Raw genomic sequence first — 26,329 nt, 5'->3', positions numbered from 1 at the left:
CCTGCCTCAGTGTGTCAACATCAGTGAAGTTTGGTTCTTCTTGGAAGCACCACTTTGATAAAGCAAAATGCGGGCTTGATTCTGAAACATGCTTAGAGAACAGCTCATGGCATGCACATGGAACTAGCACTCTTAAGGATTTTGAGGAAACACAGTTGGTTGCCATAGCAGCTCCGCATTGTTGATCAAGACTGTGAACTCAAAACAATGGTCACCTGATGCTGATGGTTGCAAATCCACTTGCACCTTAGTGGCTGCAGACTGCTCCTTATGATCAAACAATGCACTCGAAACACGATCGAGTGACGAGCACTTGCCAGATCAAGCCAACCCTGGAAAAAACAAAGAATACCATTCATGTATCCCTGTGAACTGCGGCGGCACTACAACAGGCGAACGGTCTCTCCGGTAGGTCTTTGCGGCGGAAAGCACTCTCATATAGACGCTCGAAATTGTCGGGGCTAGCAAATGCATCAGCCCAGAGCAAGATAAATTTCAGGGTGCTGCACAATCATAGGCAGGTACCCATATAACAACAATAAAATTATCAGAGGAAAGAAGCTTCTGCTCAGATACTAATTCTTCTCAGGTATAGTACTGTATTTAGCTAGACCCTGAAGATAGGAATTTTAGTGCTCTGCTATACCTCATTACCTCTCACCTCTGTCATACTAACAGTCACTTCGTCTGGAGTCAAACTGCTCTGCAGATTGATAGATCAGTGGACAGAGGGCAACGGCCGGCGTGACCTTTTACCCGGCGAAGAGCGGCGGAAAGCGAGGACGTAGCCATCCGCCGAGTCCATGAATCGCAGGATCAGTCCCGCTTCTGTACAACTTCCTCAAAATACATATAAAGGGTAATATGGACTTTTGGCTAGTTACATCCATATTTATACGTATACGGCATATGTATATCCAACTACGCCGGTCCATGGGCTTTGCACCCTTAGTATCAGGGATCTAATTTCTAAAATGTAAAGTAAATATTATCCTTCGAATAACAAAGAACAACTCCTAACCAGTTGAACTGAGAAGTGTTGGTGATTATAAATGAGCGCGTCACTTTAAGAACTGAGTACAACGCATAATTTGGAATATTTTGAAAATTGCGAAGAAATATTTTTAAACATTTTTTTATAAATCCCTAACATTTTCACAAAAACGGAAACATTAAAAATTCAGAGAATAAAATTTAATAATTGAACCAATTTCCAAATTCTGAACATTTTTTTCAAAGCACGAAGTATATTAAAATTCCCAAACATTTTGAATTCTCGAGAAAAAAGTAAAACGCAAACAATTTTTATTTTAGAAAACAACAATATTATGTTTACTTCACGTAAAGTTTTGTAATTTATGAACAAATATGAAAAAAAGAAAATTTCGATTTTTTTATTAAACTTGAACGTTTCATTAAAATTGTGATTTTTTTTAGAAAACAGAATATATTTCGAAATTTGAGTTTTTATAAAACATGTGTGTACATTTTTTGAGTTTTGAGAAATATTTGTAAATGTGAACATTTTAAACTCTAAACAGTTTTTAAATACAAGAATATTTGTAGGCCAGAATGCTCCGTTTGAGAGCAGGTTGTTTCCAGACATCCGTCAAAGGATCTCAATTTTTTTATTGCTTTTATGATTACTTCAATGCACTATGGCAAGTTGTTTTGATGTTCGATAAATATTGCATTTTGTGGAGTTTTATCCATTAAAAAAAGACCGATAAATGACCGGACATGTCGCAACTTGCATACCCACCTGAAATCATTCAAACCTGAAATGTATGCCTGCCATGAGCATACCCACCTGCTTGTCAAAGTTGGGATCATTTGTAAAGTTTGCATTTTTTTTAGTTTCACTTATGAAAAGGTTGATAAATGGGTTGATGTGGCATAACAGGCATACAATGTTGGAAATCGTTCATATAAGGCAAGCTTGTGTGACATGGGCATGCCCACCTATTGCAATGTGCCAACCATGTCGGTAGTCGTTTAAACCTGGCATGATGCCTCATCTGTCCAGGCAGCTGCAAAAAGTTATCTATAGTCCCAAATAACCACGAGTTGAAAGCAGTGTGCGAGACTAGACCAGACAGATGCATGTAGTTTTTTTCTAATTTGAGTGATTTTGTTATTTGCAATTTCTGTCATTATCAATCAACACGAACATTTTCTTATGTCGTAACCAAGTTTTAATTTGTGCACAATTTTGGAATTTCGAATTATGTATAAAAAAATCATAAACTTCAACACATTTTCCAAAGTTGTTAACAACTTCCCAACAATTTATGGTCAAGACAAATTTCGAACCGTGTACATTTATAAAAAAGATATCAATGTTTTCTGAAGTCCAAACATTTCTTAAAATAGAAAACAGAAACATTTTAAAATTATAAACATTATTTAAAGGCAAGAATAGTTTCTGGTATTCAAAAGAATATTTCAAGATTTTGAACATGTGCCTGTTAGGCCGACCCAAGCATTTGCGGATTTTGAGAAAGTCCATCTTTTTTTCGTAAACTTTTGTACAAACTAACCTACCTGGTAGTCAACTTTTTCTCAAATTTGTGAATCATTTTAGAACAAAATTCTACCTATTTAGAAAATTTGCAAATTTTGTAAACAAATTGTAAAAAAAATGAGGGATTTTAAAAAAGTTCAAAAAAAGTTGCAAGAAAAGTTCAACTAACTGAAAAGCATTCAAAAAAAAAGAGAGGGATGACAGCACAAAATACGACGAAAGTCCAATTCTATTACTCTTCGCGACAAACTCTGGCTCATTAGCACAGAGGCAAGCAACCTAACAAACAAGATGGTCAGCCCAATTATGAGATAAACGCATATGCTACAGTATCTGGTTTGTCATGAATCTGTTTTCACTTCTTTTTGGTTTCTTATGCGAAAAATGCTTGTGTTTTAAAAATTGTTCCAGGATTTAAAAGTTGTATATATTTCCCAAAATTGATAAAGAAAATAAAAATGTTCATTAAAAAAAGAGTTAGATACAGTGCCCGCTAGTTTTAAAAAAGCATTCATGTTTTTAAAAAATGTTTGAGTTTTTGTTAAATGTTCAAAAATATTTGATGTTTTATATAAATGTTTGCTACATTACCTCCTATTCTTGAAAATTTGTTTGTTTTTTATAGAACGTCCGCATTCAAAAAAAATTAAAATTTGAAAAAAAGTTTGAGATTTCTAAAATTCAAAACTTTTGCAAAATATTCATGTTGTAAAAAATATTCACTTTTTCAGAAATAATGATACAATTTTATTTTCAGGATCTGGCGCCATTAATGGCCTTTCTAATACGTTGTGCTGAGTAACTAAGCACAAGTGCCTATTAGTCCTAGTGGCTATCAGCCATGTCCTTGTAGTTGGAGGTCTTGTGTTTGAATCCTTCCGCTTTATCTTTTAGTACTAGACAAACGGATCGTACATGCATCCGTCAATGGGCTGGTCCATCGTGGCGTATACGAATGGTGTGTGCGACGTATTTTCTAAAATAACTATTCTACCCTTTATCGTGAAGGGGTTCGGATAAATCTCATCCATTGATGTGTCGTGTGTGCGACGTATTTTCTAAAATAACTATTCTACCCTTTATCGTGAAGGGGTTCGGATAAATCTCATCCATTGATGTGTCGTGTGTGCGACGTATTTTTTAAAATGATCATTCTATCCTTTATTGTGAAGGGGTATGGATAGATCTCATCTATTGATGTGTTTACGTGGATTGTATCGAAGTGGAAGTGATGCTGGGACGGGTTGGGGACATCGGGATCCTGTCGTGGGCGAGTAGACGCGCCACTCTGCCTCCGCCGGTCGCTGTTGGCCCTGCTGCGATGCGGGGATCTGGGCCGGGGCGGCCGCCTAGGGCCAAGGCCTTGCTAGGGGTCCATTCATGCGTACATCCACCAGCAGATGGGCTCAGCCCAAGTACAAAATAAATGATGCAACGTGAAAGACATGTGAAACAGATCAAGAGAGTGGAATTGGGCCAGGCACGTTTGATAATACCGGCCGGAACACCAAAAAATAGGGAGCAAAGCGCTCCTCTGGGAGCTTTCAATGGTCTTTTTCAGCCGTTGTCACATGTCGCGTTTTAGATTTTTTTTTATTTTACTTATTTTATAATTTTCTCGCACGCGTTTTTGCCTTTTTATTTTTTTTGGCTTTTCGGTTTTTTCACACACCTTTCTTAGCCTTTGGACAGAAAAAGTTTATGCAAAAAAATATGCTTTTTTCTTTTCTCGAGAGCCATGGTTTTGATTTCGCGAAAGACACGATTTTACTTTTGTAAGAGACAATCAAAAACAAAAAAAATATTTTTCATGATTTTACTTTCAGAAAAAGTATGGATTTGCTTTCGTAAGAGGCAGTCCATGCCTCTCAAAAACTGAAAAAAAAAGTATTGTTTTTTATATGTTGTATTTCCTTCGTTCCTAAATATAAGTTTTTTTTAAGATTTTACTAGGGACAACATACAGATGTATGTAGACACATTTTAGAGTGTATACTCATTAATTTTGCTCTGTATGTAGTCTTCTAATGGAATTTCTAAAAAGACTTATATTTAAAAATGGAGGAGGGAGTATCACTTAATTGAGACTTGATTGTGTCTCACACTAAGATCTAGCTCCAGGATGACAGCATGTGCGTACACACTTGCACAGTTTACATGCCCGAGGCCCATGGCCACATGCATAACATAGGCCGCGTACAGCAACGTCCAAGTTGAATGGGAAGCGAGGCGGCGTTAGATGGTCAGCTGGCCACAAGGTAGCATTGACTCGTTCAAAGTCCAAAGCGCACATGATCATTCAACCCCAAATTCCAACCCCTTTATCATTCCATTTCCACCACGCGGGCCCAATCAAGGCTGAGCGCTTGCGCTTGCTTTGCTCGTATATAAAGCGAGGGGCAATGCCGGTGGCACGGCAGCAAGCCAACCCAACCCAACCAACTCCCCTGAAGCATATATCGATCTCCTCTCCTTGCGTTGCGTTGCACCGCATTCCAACCTCCACCCGTCACCGCAGTCCATGGCTGCCATGAAAATCATCGCTCTCCTTGCCGCCGTCCTGGGCACGGCGTCGGCGGTGACCCACCGCGTCGGCGAGCCGGGCGGCGCGTGGGACCTCGCCACCGACTACGGCGGCTGGGCGTCGTCTAGGAAGTTCCACCCGGGCGACGAGCTCATCTTCAAGCACGAGCGAGGGGCGCACAACGTGCTCGAGGTCACCAAGCCCGGCTACGACTCCTGCAACGCCACCGGGCCCCATCACCGCCTTGGGATCCGGCTTCTTCACCTACGTCGCCCTTCCCGCCGTCGGCACCCGCTACTTCATCTGCGGCTTTCCTGGCCACTGCACCACCGGCGGCATGAAGCTCAGGGTCGACATCGTGCCGGGCTCCCCCTCGTCGTCGCCCGTCCCGGCCATGCCTCCGCCCTCCTCCGCCGCCGCCTCTCCGAGGGCCACAGTAGGATTTGGCCTTGTCCTCCTGCTGGCGGCCGGCCTCATGGCTTGAAATTCATGTATTCTTCGTTAGCTGATAGTGAATCCAACCCATGTAAACATGGGAGGTTTCCCTTCTTTTCAAATGTAAAATTCAAAATTCAAGAAATTCATATTTTTACATTTCAAAAAATTCTGAACTTTGAAGCCGAGCTCTATCGAGCTATTTTATTTTTTTGAACACAGGGATAGATGAAGGAATGGTGCACAAGTGTGTAAATTTGAAGTACAAAATACGTTGAAATAAGGGCTCTGTAAAAAGACAAAACACATGATACTATTTATCCTTCGAAACCATGAATTTGTATGTTTATTTTTGTACAAGTCGCAATCCAACTTATTTCATCCTGACATTTTACACACAAACATCTCGCATCCTTGTCTTGAATTTTTCAAAAAATTGACCTCCATGAAGGCCGAGAGCCAAAACGCTATTCTCATCTTAGATTACAAAGATGCATACATCAATACAGTAATAAAGATGCATACATCAATGCATGGCTAGCAATAAAAACATCAAAATTGCTAGGAAAATCGGTCTTCGGTTCTTAATTTCTTATACAACAATTAATCATCCTGATCGAACAAACTTATATAGTATCAGAGATAATAATTCACAATACGTCTAGCTCACCACCAGTAGTAGTGCCAGTATGTACTGTAGTTGACAACGAGCATGCACTATTTTCTACTCCCTCCGTTTCTAAATATAAGTACTTTAAAAAAAATTAATATGAATTTATATAGAGAAATTTTAGAGATTCATTTTGTTTCATATGTAGTCCGTAATGGAATCTTTAAAAAGGCTTATATTTAGGAATAGAGGAAGTATCAGAGATGATAGTTCCAAATAAAGCACGACATTCCACAGATTGTCCATTTGGTATGTATCCTCCAATGCATTTACATCAGAAGGTGGCAACTAATGGACAGCCATATAACCTGCCAATTTCTCTTCTCAAGTGATAACTGAGAGAATTAAGAACCTATACAACTCTACACAGCGATAATGAAAGAAAATATAAACCCTAAAAGGCAAAGAAAGAATACATGATTGTTCAAAACTTGAAGCCATCCAGTGTTGCCTCAATGGCAAACCTACACCGCAGTGGTGAAGATACACTTTAAAGGATGGGCTTGTGTAACTATCAATCCAATTGTATTTCTTGCAACTGTCCATGCTGCCCGTTCATATCATTGGTGATTATATGGACTTTTGACAGCTCGCTGTATTTCTTCGGTGACTCTGCCTTCTCGTCTCCTTTGGGTGATTCTACTGCCCATTCACCATCCAGTTTTTGTGTTCCTCCATGTTTCTCATCATCTATGTTGGGCCCTTCTTCCCTTTGATCATGAGCGTCCGTAAGCTTGGCGTCGGTGCAGTCATTAGCATTTTTCTGCTTTCCCTGAAAAGAGCAGATCCTGGCAGTTCAGTGCATAAACTGGTAAAAAGTATCAGTGCAACCTGCAAGGAATGGAGGATTTCCTTGGAATTTCAAGTCTAACCATGACTTCATATTCTTCCATTTGAAAACATCAGTGGTTGAGATGATAGAACTTTATGCTGACAGATCTAGCTTTTATCACATGTACAGGGAGTATCTCCATTGTTGAGTTGCAAACTGGGTCCTTTAAAGTTTAAACTAGCCAAAACTGGATAGGCACCTCGTGTCATATAGGCTATTGGTCAGAATACATTACCTTGTTCTTATCCCGCCAACTCAGTGAAAACGGTCCAAGTAAGTTTATTCTTCTTGACTGAGACTCCTGCGATGAATCATCTTGTGCAGACGCTCTACAGGGAATAACAAGCCTATCAAATATCAACATTGGAACACAATGACAGGAAATTTAAGTCTTCTTTTAGAACGTTAGTTAATTAACTCAGGTTTATTATCATAGTAGTACAACTAGGGATCATGCCGCAACAACCCGCATCATGTGTTCCAGTGGCTCGCTTAGTACAATTGCCTTTTGATGTCACTACTATAATTTACACTGTGAGAGAAGCTTAGCGGGTGTTGCGGACACACCGCCTATGCATCCTAAAGTACACTGCTAATCTGGTACTACCCCCGTCCGGGTTTAGAGGGCCGCTGGGTAGGAGCTGCATGTCCGTCATTCTTAGGCCGCTCGGAAAAAACTTGCTTTTCTCTTCGATTTAATCACAACGCAGGAGGGGACCATCTGTGCATGCAAATGGTATTGGTTGTTGTTCACAGCCCGAGAGGGCCAATTTAGTCTCCACGCACGAGGTGGTGGGGCAGCAGCTACACCAATCAATGCATGCGCGCAACTGCGACAGCCTAAACCGATGGTCATTAACTAAGCACTGCTAATAATTTTTGCCTTGGTCCTGCAAATTTGGTCTCTGGGACTAGTAATCCCGGACGGATGTAATAGTGGGGAATCAAACTTCTATAATGGAGCTGCCAAAATTGCACATTAGGAGCCTTAAATAGTAGCACTAAAGATGTTCAGAACTTCAAGATAGTATCAAAATTAAGATATATAAATCAATATTGATTTGTTGCCAGGTATAAGCAGCAGGCTGCTTGGTACTACAAACATTCGAAGATGCAAAGACTAAGATACCTTGGAGAAGGCAAAGGGGAAAGTGCTTTCTGCTGGCTAGATTGGTATTGCAGTGTGGCCTCCAACATTGTTTCTGCCATTACAGCTCTGTTCTCCATTTGGGCAAGTGATGCCATAGCTTCCTCATACTTCTCCTGCACATGTGTTGTCACCCTGATGAGTACTAAATGAGGAGTATAGCAAGCATAGAACTGACCTCATTGCATATCAATTCTGACAAATATTTATTCTGACTGGTAGGAAAATAATATGAAAAGGAGACTGGAGTTCGGTTCTTCATTAATAGTTTAATACAAACATTGCTAGTTAAAAAATAAAATAACGGCATATAGTCTGAGAACACAAGATATAGTCTGAGAACACAAGATATGGTATGTTGTGATATTCAACTATGTGCAAGTTAAATGTGGGACCTGTGCAATATCATTCCCATAATTACAAGAAATTAAGTATGCCTGAGCCATCATGGTCACTTTTCCTCTCAGTATCCGTAGTGTATGTGTACCCAGATTCGACTCAGGATATAGCAAATCTACTAGCTATGATTGTTTCCCCAACAGGCAAAGGTTTTGATCAGATTTTTGTAACTGATCAAAACATCTGCCTGTTGGGGAAACAATCATAGCTGGGAAGAATAGGGGAGCCTGCTCGAGATGCTCTTAGACATCTTTTGAGCGGATATTGCAACTATTTTGAACAAGTGTTTTTTTTTTTTGATAAATATGCCAAAATCTCTAACAAAATTATGTGCCCATATTATTTACCAGACGCTGATGCTACACGCATGACTGGGATTTCAGTTAGTTGACTTGGTTCTGATAAAAACAAGTGATGCATAAGAAAATTAGAGATGATCTGCACAGGCAATAGATGAAGTTGATTAATTAACCTGCAGCACATTAGCAGCATATCTCTGAGCAGCAGCATCCTGCTCTGCAGAGATGCGTGCTTCTTCTGCAAATTTCAGTTCTTGTTCCACACGCATCACCAGCTTCAATATGATTCCTTGTTAGTGAATATGTCATAGTAGAAACTAGATAGGTACATTTGTGAAGCGATAATAAACTGTACCTGAAACATTGCTTGCTCCTGTTCCTGCTTGTCTGATAGGGCCTGCTTTAGTTCAGATAATTCGTGTTCCAACTGCTCGGCCTAAAACAGAAGTGTGGTTATTTGCAAGATTATTTCCAAGAAAACCATACAGCAGTCATCGACTGAACTATGATAAGACTGGCAGAGACTATAATTTGGTGAATGCTTATTACAAAATTGAAGTGCCTGTGCAATAGAAAGCTTGCAGAACTTATACTTGGGTGAGATGGTTATTTAGCAGTGCATTTATTTCAGAAAATAGAAATACATACAGAACTATGAAAAGGCTATTTGTGTGGCATAGCTGCATAGGCAACAATACTGAGCTATAAAGTTAAATATTACTGTGTAGTCTGACTATTGACATAATGGCAGTTGGCAGGTATATCTGGCTATACCTTTGCACTTAATTGGCGTCTATTATCTTGCTTTACCATTTCCATCAATGCTGTCTCTAGTTCATCAGCTCTGAATAGCAGAAGGAACAAAATAATTAGAAAGGAACACTTAGACTGAGCATAGTGTGGTTCAGTTTCAACAAGTTATGATGTGAGATTTCTAGGATTTTCAAGTCACTGCAGAAAATTGGACGGTCAAACAGCATAAGAAACCAGGAATATTTACTTGGAACAATTGTAACTATTTTAAAAGTGGAGTGATCATACAAAATTGTTCCTTCCAGCAAACTACAACAAACTACACTCATGAAACATGGCAACTAGATCAGACGAACGATTGTTTCAGTAACCTGTGACAAAAATCAATCATGAAAATACAGAGAATGTACCTGAGAACAGCTGACCTTCTCTCCTCTAGCAATCGGCATAACTCAAATTTCAGCCAGGTGACCTGCAGTAATACAACCAACACAAATTAGCGTATTACAGCAACCACTTGAGTTGTTGAGCCTCTACTAGGGGTAGAGAATAAAAATAGTGGGATCACAGGTTGCACTGACTTGAATACGGTATTAATGATTGGACTATGATTGAGATGGCTACCTGGTCCTTTGGATCCGGCAACGAATCAATCTCAGAATTGACTGTCAAGGCACCATACATATCATCGATGTCTCCAGAATCACCCTCTTGGTTGATATCTCCATCTGCAACATCACTCATTTGGTCTGCAGAATCATTTATTGACACCAGCGGTTCAGGCTCACGTTTGAAATTATAGAGCTTTGATGCAAGACCGCTCTCCTTACAGACACCTAGACCTTTTGCCCTTTCTTCCATGGAAAATATAACAGATGGCCGGTGTTTGTTCCTCAGATCTTGCAATCCTGTTTCATTTACAGACTGATATCCCATGCGAGCTGTCAGGACAAGCTGGCTGCTGTCAAAAGTGGACCCGGCTAAAGACTGCAAAAGGGTAACTGCGTCACCAGCATCTTTTGTAGTCACAAGTGCAGGGCCTGCAATTAGCGCAACAAGTCAAGCATTAGTCTCAATCCAATTCGTGAGATGGGTTTTTTATGAGATATTATCATTCCCTTTTGGGGGAAGTACGACAAATCAAAAGTGTGCTTTGTACCATAAAACTCCAGGAGTGCAAGGGCTGTCCGGAATAGCATCACACGATTCCCATCAAACAGAAGCACATCCCATACACGGAGGACTGAAATGTTCAAACAGAAAAGGCAATATAAATTTGTACTGTATCATTTTCTCAACATCAACACAGAGCAAATGCATGAGACTTTTACACTGGACAAGTTTGGTGCTTACAACACAATAAAAAATGAACATAATTGATTATTAGAAATCAAAATATTATTGTTCCTATGTGACATAGCCATTAAGATCTGAGAAACATGGTTATGGTCGTCTTCACACTTTCTAGGGAGGGCGAGGGCTCACTTCACCAACTTCTCCCAGACCTACTACTTATGAAGATCACATGGGTCTACGTTCCATCACATAGATGTTGAAATCGATAAAATCGTTATGCCAGATTAGTGCTGTTCACATGTTCACTGAAAGTGATGTTGGTTTGGGCTTGCTCATGGGACATCAATGTGCTTCGTTGAGGCAACCTCATAGAGTTAGCTAAGGTAGACTACTAGAAAATGTACTTCTAGAAGCAGCAACTGTTGAAAAAACATAGGCAAACACTAACCACTTTCCCATGGAAGTACATTGGTGAAAATGGATAGGAACCACGGTCCAGTAACCCATGCAACTTCAACGCCGAGGTACTCCAAGTGATTTGCTGCATTGAGAAGCATGACAAGCCATAAGTTTTGGGGTTTTGCAGTTATTTACTAAATGAGCCCCATGGCACCAATAGTGGTATAATAAGTTGCTAACCTAATTTCGGGAATTTCTCGCAGACTAGCTCCTCTAAAACAAGCTGATCTACCTGAATGGATACCAAACATTAATTTTGCATAAGCAGTGATCAAACTTGGAATCAAGCACTCGCCTATGCAAGCATTGAAAAAGATAGTAACTGTGAGCATCACAGTACCTGGGACTCAATCATTTCTTCAGAAAAGTACCCATCAAAGTAGTCATCAATAATTCCTGCCAATGTCCTGTTATACCACCAAGAGATTTAATATACTATTTAAATGAGCTATTTTGAGATCATAGGGTCTGCAACCCCAAACCCAGATAACAGTAGAACAAATTGTCACGGTGGGTGTACCAAAATGCGTTCTCTTCTGGCATCAATAGGAGTAAGAGACCAGCAAAGAAGTTCATTGCCTACAGTATTCAACAGAGAAATCGTTGCTATCAGAAAAGTTAAAAAAATGTCCAGGCATAAAAAATTGTCTACCATATCATAGTAACAGCAGAATATTGATCAAGCCCTCTCTACTCACATGCATTATTTATTGGAACCATTTAGTAGTAGGTTTTGGGTCCAGTAGTAGGGTATGTGACTTTGAGTACAACAAGTTTACATCAAATGTTGTTCAGAGAAACAAATACCATCCAGCAACATAAAGGAAATATGTGGGGTGGCCTTGATGGAGATACACCTACCTGACAGTAACCAACTGTTGGATTGTGTCTAGCATAAGCCAGAAGCAAGCGTCTCAAGGCATTTCTTCCATCATCATCTAAAGCAGGATGACCTGGAAAAGTTCTGGGCAAGTCCTATAAGAGCCCAGATGTATCAAATTGGCCTCTATTAGCATTCCCGGATGTAAACTGTTAACAAAAAGGACAATACTTTTCCAAGGCAATGAACACGAGTGTCTACCTTCTCTATTTGCCCTTTACACTTTTCAGAGGAAAATGCTGACAATACTTCAGGTCTTTCATCAACTCCTCCTGAGGCCAAAGAATCACCATCTTCTAATTCACCTTCAGAAGCAAGCAAACTACCATAATACCCTTCTACTCTTCGAGCTCCAACACCAACAAAAGCTTGCCACAGCTGTTATCACAAAAGCAAGGGGCTACTGAATGAGCCGTGTTAACAGATTAGCAAAATAAATAGAAAAGCTATGGAAACAGGCTGTACCTCTCCTCTAAAAGCCATCGGCAGTCCACCATGGACAAGACACTCCAACTCTTCCTTCAAAGAATAAGTTTCTTCTTGACTCGTGTTGCCAGTTTCAGCATTCACATCGCCTGATTGCACTTCTTGGCTAGGGTCAACCTTATCTGCATCATAGAACTCGTCATCCGAGTCCGCTGACACCTTGCTCTCTTCAACTGCCACAGGAAGGGTGGATTCCTTTGACTGCAACCTGCCAGCAGACAAATACTTCTTCTCAACACGCATACCCATCATCTGCTCGATGTTGCCGAGGGATGACCGAATTGGCTTCCATATTTCAATCTTATGTGGCCCTTGTGCACTCCTCTCATGCAACAATTCAGAACTCCCATTCTCAGAATTCTCCTCAACGCAAACTACAGATTCGACTTTGTCCGCAGACAGTGCAACCTTGGCATCATGTCCAGATGACTCAGACCGCCTCTCAAGGAAATTCTTCCATCTATCGGATCTCTCCTCCTCCTCCTCCTGCAAGTACAATACCAATCAGGACCAGACAATACATACAATGATTCATGCGTGCATATTATACCTTGTAGATGCCTGCGTACTCCTTGTAACGCTGCAAGTGTTGGGGGCGCACAGCGAAGCCATAGGCATCCCTGAATCAATCACACAACGTCAGGAAGGAAATATTGGCTCTATTTACAAATAAATGCTGCAACAAATACACATAATACTTAAAACTTCAAGGTTCTATACTTGTGCCCTCGACCAGATACAGAGCACCGAGAAAAAAAAAAGCTACTAGTAGAAAATAATCAAACTCGGTAAAATGGCCATGTCGCAACTCAATTGCAGAACTATGTACTAGTACTTGAAACAATCTTAAACTCGTTGCAACACTTGAATTGAAGCCCAGATCTTAACGAAAAGGCAAGCATCACTAAATTCAGCAAGTCGTCCAATGCCCCCGACGAATCTGCCCGCAGCACAGAGCCTAGCCTCCGGTACGGGCAGGGGATCCAGGCACCCCATGCCCTGCCACACGGTAAAACTCAAACGGTCGGTCCAGGCATTACCCAATTTCGCACGGCATTTACCCGCAGGACTCAGCAAACGGCGCGACGGGCCGCAGCGAGATCCCCGGCGTAGGAAGCACGTGGAATCGAAGCCCGCGCCCGCGGAGCGGAAATCTAGAGGAGGAGAGAGGCGAGGCGAGATCCTCGGCCACCTAACGCCCACGTACACGCCAAAATTCGGGCGGGGCAAACTCGGGCGCGTCGAAACCGAGCGAGGTACGCCCCGCCGGAAGCCCCGAGGAGAGGCTTCCGGGGCGGCGGACGGGCGGAGGAGGTGGGGGCGGGGGGCGGGAGGGGCACGAACCGCTTGTGCTCGAAGGCGATGAACGGGAGGCTCTTGGGCTTCATCTCCGCCTCCTGGCGCTGCAGCGGCGGGGGACGACGGCGGCGGGCGGGGAGGGGGAGCGGAGCGGAGTGGAGCGGGAGTAACGCAGTGGTGGTGGTGGTGGTGGTGGTGGTGGCGGTGGCTTTGATCTGGTCCCGGCTCGGCGTCCGCGCGGCGCGGAGCGGGGAGGAAAGGGACGAGATGCCACGGACTCGAGTGCGAAACGGGGGCGACGGAACTGGACTGGGACTGGGACTGGGGAATGACCGGCCTCGTGGATGGCGCCGCGCTTTCTTTTTGCGGGTTTGGCACGGGGGAAACGGAGGTTGGTTGGTGCCGTTCCGTGAGACTTGTGTCCGCCGCGACCGTGGCCGAGATCCCGATCCCGATCCCTCCGTGCGCGCGGGGAGCGGTGTCTGTCACGTCGTGTTGCCCAATCTCTCCGGTCCGGTACGGTTCTGGTGGGCAGTGGGCAGTGGCCCGCCAGAAGTTGGCGGTGCGGCGGAGTTGAGTTCCTGGTCTGATTCGACACCGCCGTGACCGGATCTTCTTTGGGGGATTGATGGTGGTCGACAGCGAGTAAACAACTCCATTGACCATGACAGTTTGCCGAGCTGTAGTATTTTCTCTGCTTAATTAGAGCATCCATGATCGGTCTTCTCAAACCGCCTTCAAATGATCCGGCGGAAAGCTTGCCCGTAAAAGAAAAAATGATCTAGTTGAACGTCTCAAATCAACCTCAAATACCTGAGTTGATCAACACCCTTCGTGTTCAGCTTAAATTTATAGTGTATATAGAGAGGCCCACGCATGTCCGGACGCGTCCATCGTGTTGGACCTAATAACCGGAGTCCATCACAAATTACAACAAATCCACACCCGACCTAGGCGATTCCATTTGCTCCTCTCATTTCTTCTTCCTCATTCGCGTCGGCCATCTAATAACTTCGTCGCCACCCTTGCTCCGACGGCGTTTCGAGCCCTCGGCGCCGCTAGCACCGTCACAGCGGTCCTCCCATTAGTTCTCTCTGTCATAGACATCGTCACCGGCTCGGACGACATACTGTATGTTTGACAGCTCTCGGACTACGCCTTGCCATTATGTGTTTGACACATTATCCAGTCCGTTTCTTGTGATTTGTCCATAGGCATATGGACGGATAGAGCTACGCCTTGCCATAGGAATCAGATGGTTCGAACGAACAAGGAGTATGGACGGATAGAGCTAGATAAAATTATTCAAAATAGGTTCTTCAATTCGTCGGATACGAGGGAAGAAGCCGAGATGATGATGCTCGTGAGAATCCAATAGGAATGGACCGTGAGGTGGAGCATATTCTCAACTTCAAGGACTCGATTAAAGGGATAAGAGTTATGAACCGAGATAGGGTATCTGGAGCACGACTACTCTACAATGACTACTTTGCTCCCCACCCAGTTCCCGTGATGAACCATGGTTTCGTCGTTGTTTTTGTATGCGCAAACCATTGTTCTTGAGCATGGTGGAGTGGGTGGAGGCACATGATAACTACTTCCTGTTTACAAAGGATTGGTGTGGACAACTACCATTCTTTGTTGAGCATAAATGTATAGTTGCTCTAGGGATGCTTGCACTTGGTACGGCCATCGATGCCATTGGTAAGATGGTTCGGATAAGTGAGAGCACATGCCTAAAGACCACTATGAGGTGTTTGGAGTAGAGTATCTGAGAAAACCAAATGGGCATGATACAGAAAAGTTGTTGGCTACTGAATAGGCAAGAGATTTTACACGTATGTTCGGTTCAATTAATTGCATGCATTGGCAATGGAAGAACTGCCCCTAAAAGGTTGCGCGGAACGTACCAATGTCACACCAAAGGAATCGGAGGTATCACATGACTTATGGACTTGACATGCTTTCTTTGGAATGGCTGGTTCTCACAACGACATTAATGTGCTTCAACGATCTCCCATGTTCAAGAGACTTTGCAATGGGGAATCACCATCGTGCAACTTGTTGTCAGCAGTTGTGACTACAACATGGGGTACTACCTTGTTGATGGCATCTATCCTCGATGAGGGGCATTTTTTAAGACCATATCTGGTCCTGAAAGTGCTAGTTATCGACTGGAATGGGGGTGAAGAGGCAACTTTTATGAAAAGCTTCAAAATATTAAATGTATTCAAAGTATGCGCTAGAGAAACGGGATCAAGTAGGGATAAGAATGAGGGATCTAAGCATAGCATGGAATGCTACAAAGACATTCACATGGGTAGAGCATAGTCATCATGCACACTAAGATGTATCGAAGATAAACTTACGTAGAATGAGGATAAATGGTAGTTAGGAATGTCTTCGGTGAATGTCTTCGAATTTAGATGATCAAGCTATGGCTTCACGATACAGTACAGTAAGTAAGAGAGTGAATGATAGAACCAGTAGCTTGTCGAAGACACATGATTTGTTGGACCAGTTCCAGTTGTTGTGACAAATGTACGTCTAGCTGGGGATGCTGAGATTGAACTCTGAAGACCTCGTCTTCACCTTGTTCCCTTTGAGCCGAGGTCACTTAGACCATGCCAATCACTCGGGTAAGTATTCAGGGGAGACTTTCAAACCCCATACAAACTTGGTCACCTGGCAATCCACGATGACTCTTGGATGCTCTAGACCATGACGCCTAACCGTTTGGAAGATCACAGTCTTCAAGAGTAATAAGTCTTCAGTTTACTTAGAGGATCCACGATGATTTGGAATTAGGTGCTAGCCTTTGATTCCAACAACAAATACCAAGCACATCCAAACAACAGAATTTTTAATTGGAGGCCATTTCCTTTCCATCTTGGATTTGGTATTCAAGTCGAATTCAATTCTAAGCCACTTTTTCCTACATCCAAACACGGGGATATAGATATACTATCTTGGACATCTTCTATGATTGTCAGCCCCCATTAATTATTTTCAAACCTGATCAAGTATTTGACGTTGGACAAGGAAGACAACGTAATGGTTATGTTTGTTTATATTCACATAGTAGTTATATTGTCATGGATCCTCTAACATGTGGTGCTTTCTTTAGATCCTTTGCTAGCCCAAAAATTTGCACTAAGTAGAAATACTACTTGTGCATTCATAACCCTTAAACCCATTTTCTTGCCATGAGAGTCCACCATACCTACCTATAGATTGAGTAAGATCCTTCAAGTAAGTTGTGATCGGTGCACAAAGCAGTAAAATTGCTCCTAAACATGTATGATCTTTTATTGTAAGGGAAAATAAGCTTTGTACGATCTTGTGATGGCAAAGAAATAAAAGTGACGAACTACATAATAAAGTTTTCTATCACAAGGGGCAATATAAAATGACGTTCCTTTTCATTAAGAGAATGCACATCCAAAAGAAAAAAAAAGCACGTGACAACCTCTGCTTCCCTCTGCGGAGGGCTTATCTTTTACTTTTCTATTTTTACTTTTATGCAAGAGTCAATAATGTTCATCCCTATTCCAATATATTAACTCTTTAGTTGGCAAGCATCATGTGGTGGGGAAAGATACAGACATATATATCCAGTTGGATATAGGTGATCATGATTCATTATTGTTGACGTTATCCCGAGGTAAATAAGTTGGGAGGCGAAACAGTAAGCCCCTATCTTCCCATGTGTTTGATTGAAATTGCTTGTTCTAAAAATATGCCTTGAGTGTCAGCAATCATGGAAGACTAAATGATAGTTGAATATGTGCAATTTTCTAAACTAAATCTCTTACATATACCCTTCATGAAAATAAGATGAATTGTAATTGTTTGATGACTGAAAACATAGTTTGCTAGTTTTCAAGAAAGTTTATGGGTTTATACTTTAACATGTGAATAGCTTGTTACTTGATCATGAGAAATTCTATGAGAAAAGAGTTGGTAGTTTATGATGCTAGAAAAAGTGATTGGAAGTAACATTGATTAAACTTATATACTATGCTAGCATTCACACTTCATATATTATTTCTTTTATCATTTACCTACTCGAGGATGAGCAGGAATTAATCTTGGGGATGTTGATACGTCTCCGAAGTATCGATAATTTATGAAGTATTCGTGCCAATATTCTACAACTTTCATATACTTTTGGTAACATTTTATATTATTTTTGGGGACTAACTTACTTACCCAGTGCTTAATGGTAGTTCATGTTTCTTTGTGTGTTTTTTGTTTCGCAGAAATTCCATATCAAACGAAGTCCAAACGTGATAAAAAATTACAAAGTTTTTTTTTGAAAATATATGTGAATTTTGGGATGAAGAATCAACACAACACGGTTGAAAGATCGTGGATGTCGCCTAGAGGGGGGTGAATAGGCGCGTTAAAATAATTACGGTTTAGGCAAACAAATGCGGAATAAAACTAATGTTTAATTTGTCAAGCACAAAACCTAAAATAACTAGGCTCACCTATGTGCACCAACAACTTATGTAAGCAAGATAAACAACTAAGTGATAGCAAGATATATGACAAGAAACAATATGGCTATCACAAAGTAAAGTGCATAAGTAAAGGGTTCGGGTAAGAGATAACCGAGGCACGCGGAGACGACGATGTATCTCGAAGTTCACACTTGCGGATGCTAATCTCCATTTGGAGCAGTGTGGAGGCACAATGCTCCCCAAGATGTCACTAAGGCCACCGTAATCTCCTCACACCCTCGCACAATGCATGATGTTGTGATTCCACTAAGGGACCCTTGAGGGCGGTCACCGAACCCGTACAAACAAGGTTGGGACAATCTCCACAACTTAATTGGAGGCTCCCAACAACATCATGAAGCTTAACCACAATGGCATATGGCTTCAAGGTGACCACAAATGCTCGGGGCAATCTTCACAACTTAATTGGAGACCTTGATGCTTGCCCAGAGCTTTACACCACAATGATTGAGCTCCGAGGCACCACCAAGCTTCTAGGACGCCAAAGCATCCACGAAGAACAATCTCTAGGGGTACCAAGTACCCAAGGGTAATAAGCTTCTCAACTTCTCACTTCCACATATCACCGTGGAGAATCTCAAACCGATGCAACTAATGCAATGGCAAGAACACACGAAGTGGTCAAGTCCCTCACACTCAAATCCCTCCGCAACAACAAAAGTTATGGAGAAATGTGAGAGGAATAACAAGGAGCTCACAAAGAAATCCTAGATCAAGATCCAAGGGGTTCCCCTCACATAGAGGAGAAAGTGATTGGTGGAGATGTGGATCTAGATCTCCTCTCTCTTTTCCCTCAAGAACTAGCAAGAATCATTGGAGGGATTGAGAGTTAGCAAGCTCTAAGAAGGTCAACAATGGGGGAAGAACACGAGCTCAACGGATAGATGAGGTCCAATGGGGGAAGAAGACCTCTTTCATATAGTGGGGGAAAGAATCCAACCATTACCCCCGCTCACAGCCCGACCGGAGCGGTACTACTGCTTCCAGAACGTCCGAGGGAGCGGTACTACCACCCGAGAGCATTAGTAAAAAATTACTACCACTCCAGGGGCGGTACTACCGCTCCAGGAGCGGTACTACCACTGGCACCAGGAGCGGTACTACCGCTGGATACTGAAACTGCCATAACTTTCGCATACGAACTCCGAATCGAGCAAACTCAAGCTTGTTGAATCTTAAGAACATGCAGTTATGAGAATGCCAATGATATAGAGATGTGAGACCTCTATGAATGAAGAACCGGGAAAAACTTCCAACATCGAAAACATCATAGAAGATGCATATGGACTCCGTTTTTGATGTACTTGAGCTTGTCATGAAGATGACCATAAGCTCTAAAACTCACAAGGAGAAACACCAAATAAGAACCAAGATATGATGCAAGGATGCAAATGGTTTGAGCTCTCAACGAACGATACGATCAAGCTACTCACTTGAGAGCCCCCCCCCCTTGACAGTACGAAAAACTATCCTACAATAGAAAAACCTATCAAGGGCAAACCTATACCTTGCACCTAGTCCTCTTGAGCTAGATGATGATGATGATATTGGCTTCCTCAAGATGGACCACCTTTCTTGATTGCTCCCCCATACTCACTATGGGTGCTTCACTCTTCAGCACATTCTTCACAAGTCCATTAACACCACAATGGACGACAAGCTTGAAGCATGATATCTTCGTGATGCTCCACTTGAACTTGCACACCGCAATATTGATGACTATCACCACTTGATGTCATCCTTCATAGGTTGAATGTGAATATAACTTAAGGCAACCATTAGTCCATAGGGATTGTCATCAATTACCAAAACCACATATGGAGAAATATGCTCTAACAACGGTGCCTGAGGGAGGCACAAGCCAATAGGGCGCCGCCAAGGGGGGTTGGTCGTGCCCTGATAGCTTGTGCCTCCCCCTTAAGTCGGTTTGGTCCCTTCTTTCACCGCAAGAAATATATTTTTCCGATAAAAATCCCCTCAAAATTTCAGCCCGGTAGGAGTTATGGATCTCCGTATTTTAAAAAATGGTGAAGGGCCAGAAAACAGCAGCGGAAACATGAGAGAAACACACAGCAAGAGAGATCCAATCTCGGAGTGGCTCTCGCCCTCCGGGAGCCATGGTGGCCAAGGACCATAGGGGATAACCTCTCCCCATCTAGGGAGATGCCATGGAGGAGGAATCCTATGTTGGAAATATGTCCTAGAGGCAATAATAAAATGAATATTATCATATTTCCTTGTTCTTGATAATCATCTATTGTTCATGCTGTAATTGTATTAACAGGAAACAGTAATACATGTGTGAATAAATAGATCACAATGTGTCCCTAGCAAGCCTCTAGTTGGCTAGCTCATTGATCAATAGATGATCATGGTTTCCTGATCATGGGCATTGGATGTCATTGATAACGGGTGAAAAGACATCGATGACGCCTAGAGGGGGGTGAATAGGCTATTTAAAAACTTCTTAAGATTTGGCTTGAACCTAATGCGGAAATAAACTAAGAGGGTACTTGTCAAGCACAAATCCTAAATGCACTAGGCACTGCAACGTGTATCAACAACACGATCTACCAAGATGGACACAATGCAGTTACTAACAAGCACAAGTAAGTTACACAAACTTACTTGAGCTATATCACACGACAAGTAGGTAAATAACACAAGATACTAGATCACACTATATCAACACGATGTATCAAGGGATGTAAGTATGAACGTGTGGATATAGAGGGTATGCTTGAATGATTAATCTTGTACAAGAAATGGCCAACACAATATAATGAGCACAAGCAATATGTAATGTATGTATGCTCAAATAAGACAAGTAAACCACAAGTAAGGAGTTAGGGTTAAGGATAACCAAGGTCACTGAGACGAAGATGTATCCCGATGTTCACTTCCTTGGAGGGAAGCTAGTCACCGTTAGAGAGGTGGATGTTACCACGAAGGCACACGAACGCCACGAAGGCTCACCCTATTCTCCCTTTGAGATAACACCACGAAGGCGTCTCTCAACCACTAGTGGTAAGCCTTTGAGGTGGCTTCCAAACCCTCACAAACTTTTCCGGGGGAAATCACACGGATTGATTCCTCTCCGAAGAACTCCTACCGCCTAGGAGTCTCCAACCTCCAAGAGTAACAAGATCACGGGGAATGCTCAAAACTTGCTCAAATCACAAATAGCTTGGGTTGAGAGAAGGAGAGGGAGAAGATCTATCTTTTGATTGGAACAACTCTCAAAGGGGCTCACAAATGCTCTTGGGATCTAAGATTTGGAGTGAGCAAATGTGTGTGAGGTGGAAATGTGTTCTTATGAGGATAAGGCTGTGTTGGGCAACCCTCTCACGAAGTGGGAGGGGGGTATTTATAGTGTGGAGAGAAAAAGAGCCGTTGGGGACACTTTAAGTCACACAGGGTCCGGACGTCCGACAGTTGTCGGAAGTCCGGGCGTCCGTGAGGGGCCGGACGTCCGACAGGGGTCGGACGTCCGAGACTTTTAGGCATGACTGGAACTCTTCTGAATTCATCAGCGGCCGGACGTCCGACAGGGGTCGGTCGTCCGAGGCCTGTAGATGTGCCTGAACATATTTGAATTCATCAGCATACGGACGTCTGGAGTGGCCCGGAAGTCCGTGTTATACAGCTCAACTTCTACTGGTGGTAGGTTCCGGATTTCCGATGGGTGTCGGACGTCCGGTGCTCGGACGTCTGGAGGGAGCCGGAAATCCGAGTTATAGAGCACATGTTCTTCTGGTGCAGGGCTCCGGATTTCCGAAGCCTGTCGGTCGTCCGAGCCTTGACCGGCCCTCGGACGTCCGGAGGGAGCCGGAAGTCCGAGTTATATGGCTCAAGTTACTCTGGTGCATAGTTCCGAAATTCCGACGGGTGTCGGATGTCCGGCGCTCGGTCGTCCGGAGGGAGCCGGATTTCCGAGATTTAGAACTCAACTTCTACTGGTGCAGGCTTCCGGATTTCCGGGACTTGGCCGGACATCCGGGCCTCGGACGTCCGGAGATAGCCGGAAGTCCGAGTTATATGGCTCTGATTTCTCTGGTATAGGATTCCGGATTTCCGAACTAGTCAGTCGTCCGGTCCTCGGACGTCCGGAGAAAGCCGGATGTCCGAGGCACTGGTTCTGTTTTCACATAACAATAAAACAGTGGAGATGTGGTCTGAGCAGAAAGTGATGATGTAGTTTGAGCAAGTTCATCGCAAAACCGGTGATCCCCTCTTAATAGTGCGGGATCCCTAAGGACTCAAGAATCATGAAAGAGTACTGATGATCCATACTTGAGTGTATTCTTTTATTCGCTGATCATCCCTCCGCACCACTAACGTCAAAGGAACTGATACCTTTGAGTTAGCCCTTTCACCTGAGCTTGATGTTGTTGTTCCTTCTTGGCTCAAGTTGAAAGCAGGACATGATGAAGTCTTCAAGTAGCTTTCCCATACACAATGTGGAAAGCCTAGCTTATGTATTTATCTTCATTTGTCCACCATGTGAACATCCACAGGAATCAAGCATGAAGTTCTCAAGAATGCTTATCTTGATCTTGTCCTGTCCACCATGTGAACATCCACAAGAATCAAGCATGTAGTGCTCAGGAATGCTTATCTTGATCTTGTCCTTGTTAGCACATGAGGTTGTCCTTGTCAGCACATGATCATTGACAATAGTTTCAATGATATATTCGTGCTGATCCGCTTGAACTTGCACACCACAATCTTGATGACGATCACCACTTGACGTCATCCTTCATGGGTTGTATGAGATCTTCCTTTTGACGCAAGCCCAATGGAAGCACACCTAACCCCCACATAGGAGTCTCACGAAGACCATGGGTTAGTACACAAACACGTAATGGACAATGCTTACCATACCATGGGATAACTTGATCCCTCTCGGTACATCTTGTACGCTTTGTGTGTTGATCATCTTGATTTACTCTTTGTCTGAGATCTTGATCAACCTAGTGTTTCTATGACCATTCTTTGGATAATACTTTGAATAACATCTTGGTCATCATATAAACTCCTTGAACCCAACAGATGGACTTCAAGAAGTGCCTATGGACAAATCCTATAAATTTAACTTAAAGCAACCATTAGTCCATAGGAGTTGTCATCAATTACCAAAACCACATATGGAGATATATGCTCTAACAATCTCCCCCATTTTGGTAATTGACGACAACCACTTCAAGAGAGTTTATATAAGGAGATAAGCATAACCAAGCGCACACATACAAGGTAATAATGCATGTGTGCAAGATGTAAATGCTTACGCAATAAAGCAATAGAAGCAAAGCCCTCTAAACATATCCAAAGTAAACTCTCTAAACTTCTCCCCCATTGGCATCGATTGCCAAAATGGACGAAAAGTTTAGAAAGCCAATATAGTAGGTGGTCCTCCAAAAAGTGTGTACTTCTCAGCAAATGAGTGCAGAAAAATACACAAATGCAATGATAAGTAGTTGGAGGAAAACAAACTATATTGAGGACCCAGAGATTGCAAATAAAAGGATCGTATGTCACAAAGACATACAAAGATGGAGGCAAGCAATCAAAGAATTCCAGATGGAACAAACAATCATATGGTCCTTCGAACCACATGAATAAAAGATATTATGATAGAGGCAACATAGTGCTTTATCAAAAACTAGAGAAGCTCCCCATGATTTGTGCACTAATATGAGATTTTTGTATTTGACACAGGTGCACAAAATAGGATCGTTGCTCCCCCAGAATTAATAGAAACACACAACGAGTGCAAGAAGATAGATGAGACAATAGGCATATCAATTGCACAAAACTAATGGTTGAGCAACATGTAAAGGAAGCAACTTAAGAATAAGCTAAACCAAAGTAATGTGTGTGAGTCATGGCATAGCACTTGAGAAGACTTAAGATAAGGATGAGCATTACTCATCAACATAGTCTTGATGAATATGAGATATAAAGTGCAAGACGTATCATTCCCACACACACATACTAGAAAATGGGTTCACAAGCTTACTAATAAACAAAATAGGAACCAACGCTTGTGACAACCCATTGTGAAGATAGGAAGTAAGAATCTTGTCAAGAGGAGGGATACTAATTGAAAATGGCAAAACCCTCATCAAGACAAGCATGAGGAAAAATAATCTTCACGGCCAAAGAGTGCACCAAGATGTAGGAAAATAAGATACGCACTCAAAACAAATCCTTTCACGTTGCCACCAAAACCGAAAAAGGAAATGCAGCGATGGATGTGAAAGAAAAGAGGATATCAATTAGAAATGTAACTTCTCTCATGTGACCAAGATTCTAAGTAGAAGACAATCATGATGATATATATATATACACAAAGAAGGTTGTACACACGAAATGGTTACAAGAAGGAAGAACACTAGATATCCAAAAAGGGAAGTCATAAATATATCAATGAGATCTTTTGCTTGGAAGCATAGCACATGGCCTAATATTTTCTTATTGTATAATATGAACTTCCAACATACGAACATCAAAGACATCCCAACTAGTAGTAAGACATCATCGTTCAGATGCTTTGAGAAAGCAAACAAGTACTACAAGAACGAATCAAGAGATTCATGCCATGATGCAACCTGGAAAAGAAAAGACAGGTTGGGTCCTTTGCAAGAAAAGAATGCATGAAGTGGATACTTGTTACCGAGACAACATTGGATTGATGTAGTAGATGGTTGTTCTTTGATCATCCTAACTTGGCTCCAATAATCACATGGTCTCAACATCTTCCTTATAGGTGAGCCGAGCATCCAATGCATCTCCAGTTGTTCCTGGAACAACAAAACAAACAAAATGGTGCCCAAACTCATTGGGACCAAAGAGTTAGAAAACCAGCAATACATAGGACAAACTCCACATACATATGTGCATATAGATATGAATTTGAATTTCATGCACACTTTAGCCAATTTATGACAAGGTGGAATTTCCCCTATATATTGGGTCAAAGAAGGAGAGCAAGCAAAAGAAGTTGTATATAGTAGATATGATACGCATGCTCAAGACTCTTAAGAATCAACCCAACACAAAGTTGATAAGTCACCAAAAGACAAGGTATCAAGTGAAAATAAGATCCTAAAACAAAAAGAACTATCACTTGAAGGGTATCAATTAAAAGATACCTCAAGGAATGAGATATCCATTGACACATGCCAAATAGAAGGCAACAAGAAACCAATTGAAGGAAAACAAACACGAGGTTTCTAGTTTCCAAAAGAGAGATAGGTTCCAACAAACCAAGCCCTCGACAAATTTTCATGATGGCACAAAGCATCATAAAGAGAAAGACTTGCCTCCCATCAACACACACTTGATGGGGATCAAAAGATTTTATAATGAGTGAATAAAGAGAGTGTTCTAAAGAAAATAGGATAGCTCCCCCAAGGGACGTGCATTATATAGAATTTGCATTTAAATACAAAATGCACATGATGGGATCATCACTTTCTCTATATCTATAAAAGCACTAGATAGGTTAAAATAGATCCATAAGAGGCAAGGAAGACAAACGAAACACAAAATCCAATGTAAAGATGATTAGCAATTCCAATCACATGATGGGAATACAAATTGTCAAGGACAAGAAGTATTTTCGAAATGATACTCATTGGTAGATCACAAATATATCCAAGATCATCTTTACCCATAAAACGCAAGCAAATGACACTTGTAGAGATAACATGCCACCTATGAACAGGATAATTTACAATATCAACACTAAGTGGCAACACCTCAAACGTACACATTTTCTAGGTTTGTAATATGCAC

At 42.0% G+C, this 26,329-nt stretch overlaps 1 protein-coding gene and 1 pseudogene across 1 annotated transcript; one reads left to right on the top strand and one right to left on the bottom strand.

The window, feature by feature from the left end:
* The first annotated feature begins 4,963 nt into the window (after positions 1-4,963).
* LOC123414669 lies at positions 4,964-5,532 on the top strand (annotated as a pseudogene).
* Positions 5,533-6,363: 831 nt separating this feature from the next.
* LOC123445163 (ecotropic viral integration site 5 protein homolog) lies at positions 6,364-14,334 on the bottom strand. The gene is made up of 18 exons (XM_045122112.1): positions 14,049-14,334; positions 13,255-13,324; positions 12,684-13,190; positions 12,420-12,596; positions 12,200-12,313; positions 11,859-11,917; positions 11,679-11,745; positions 11,519-11,570; positions 11,328-11,420; positions 10,743-10,826; positions 10,208-10,623; positions 9,994-10,055; positions 9,605-9,674; positions 9,186-9,266; positions 9,004-9,105; positions 8,115-8,248; positions 7,221-7,314; positions 6,364-6,925 (listed from the first exon to the last, which is right to left on the bottom strand). The coding sequence occupies exons 1-18, from the start codon at positions 14,090-14,092 to the stop codon at positions 6,668-6,670; spliced, it is 2,484 nt and encodes an 827-aa protein (XP_044978047.1). The 5' UTR covers positions 14,093-14,334; the 3' UTR covers positions 6,364-6,667.
* Between the last annotated feature and the right edge of the window lie 11,995 nt (positions 14,335-26,329).

The sequence above is a fragment of the Hordeum vulgare genome, chromosome 1H, assembly GCF_904849725.1.
Source record: "Hordeum vulgare subsp. vulgare chromosome 1H, MorexV3_pseudomolecules_assembly, whole genome shotgun sequence".
NCBI classification, from domain to species: domain Eukaryota; kingdom Viridiplantae; phylum Streptophyta; class Magnoliopsida; order Poales; family Poaceae; genus Hordeum; species Hordeum vulgare.
The sequence above is the reverse complement of the archived record's forward strand: the minus strand, read 5'-3'. Positions and strand labels throughout refer to the sequence as shown.

Bases quoted from the DNA above. Each gene is read 5' to 3' on its own strand.
- LOC123445163 (XM_045122112.1), bottom strand. From the start codon at position 14,092: ATGAAGCCCAAGAGCCTCCCGTTCATCGCCTTCGAGCACAAGCG. The intron at 8,249-9,003 runs GTTAATTAATCA...ACACATGTGCAG, and splicing joins ATGCTGCTAATGTGCTGCAG to GAGAAGTATGAGGAAGCTAT. The intron at 6,926-7,220 runs GTAATGTATTCT...TGCTCTTTTCAG, and splicing joins GTTGGCGGGATAAGAACAAG to GGAAAGCAGAAAAATGCTAA.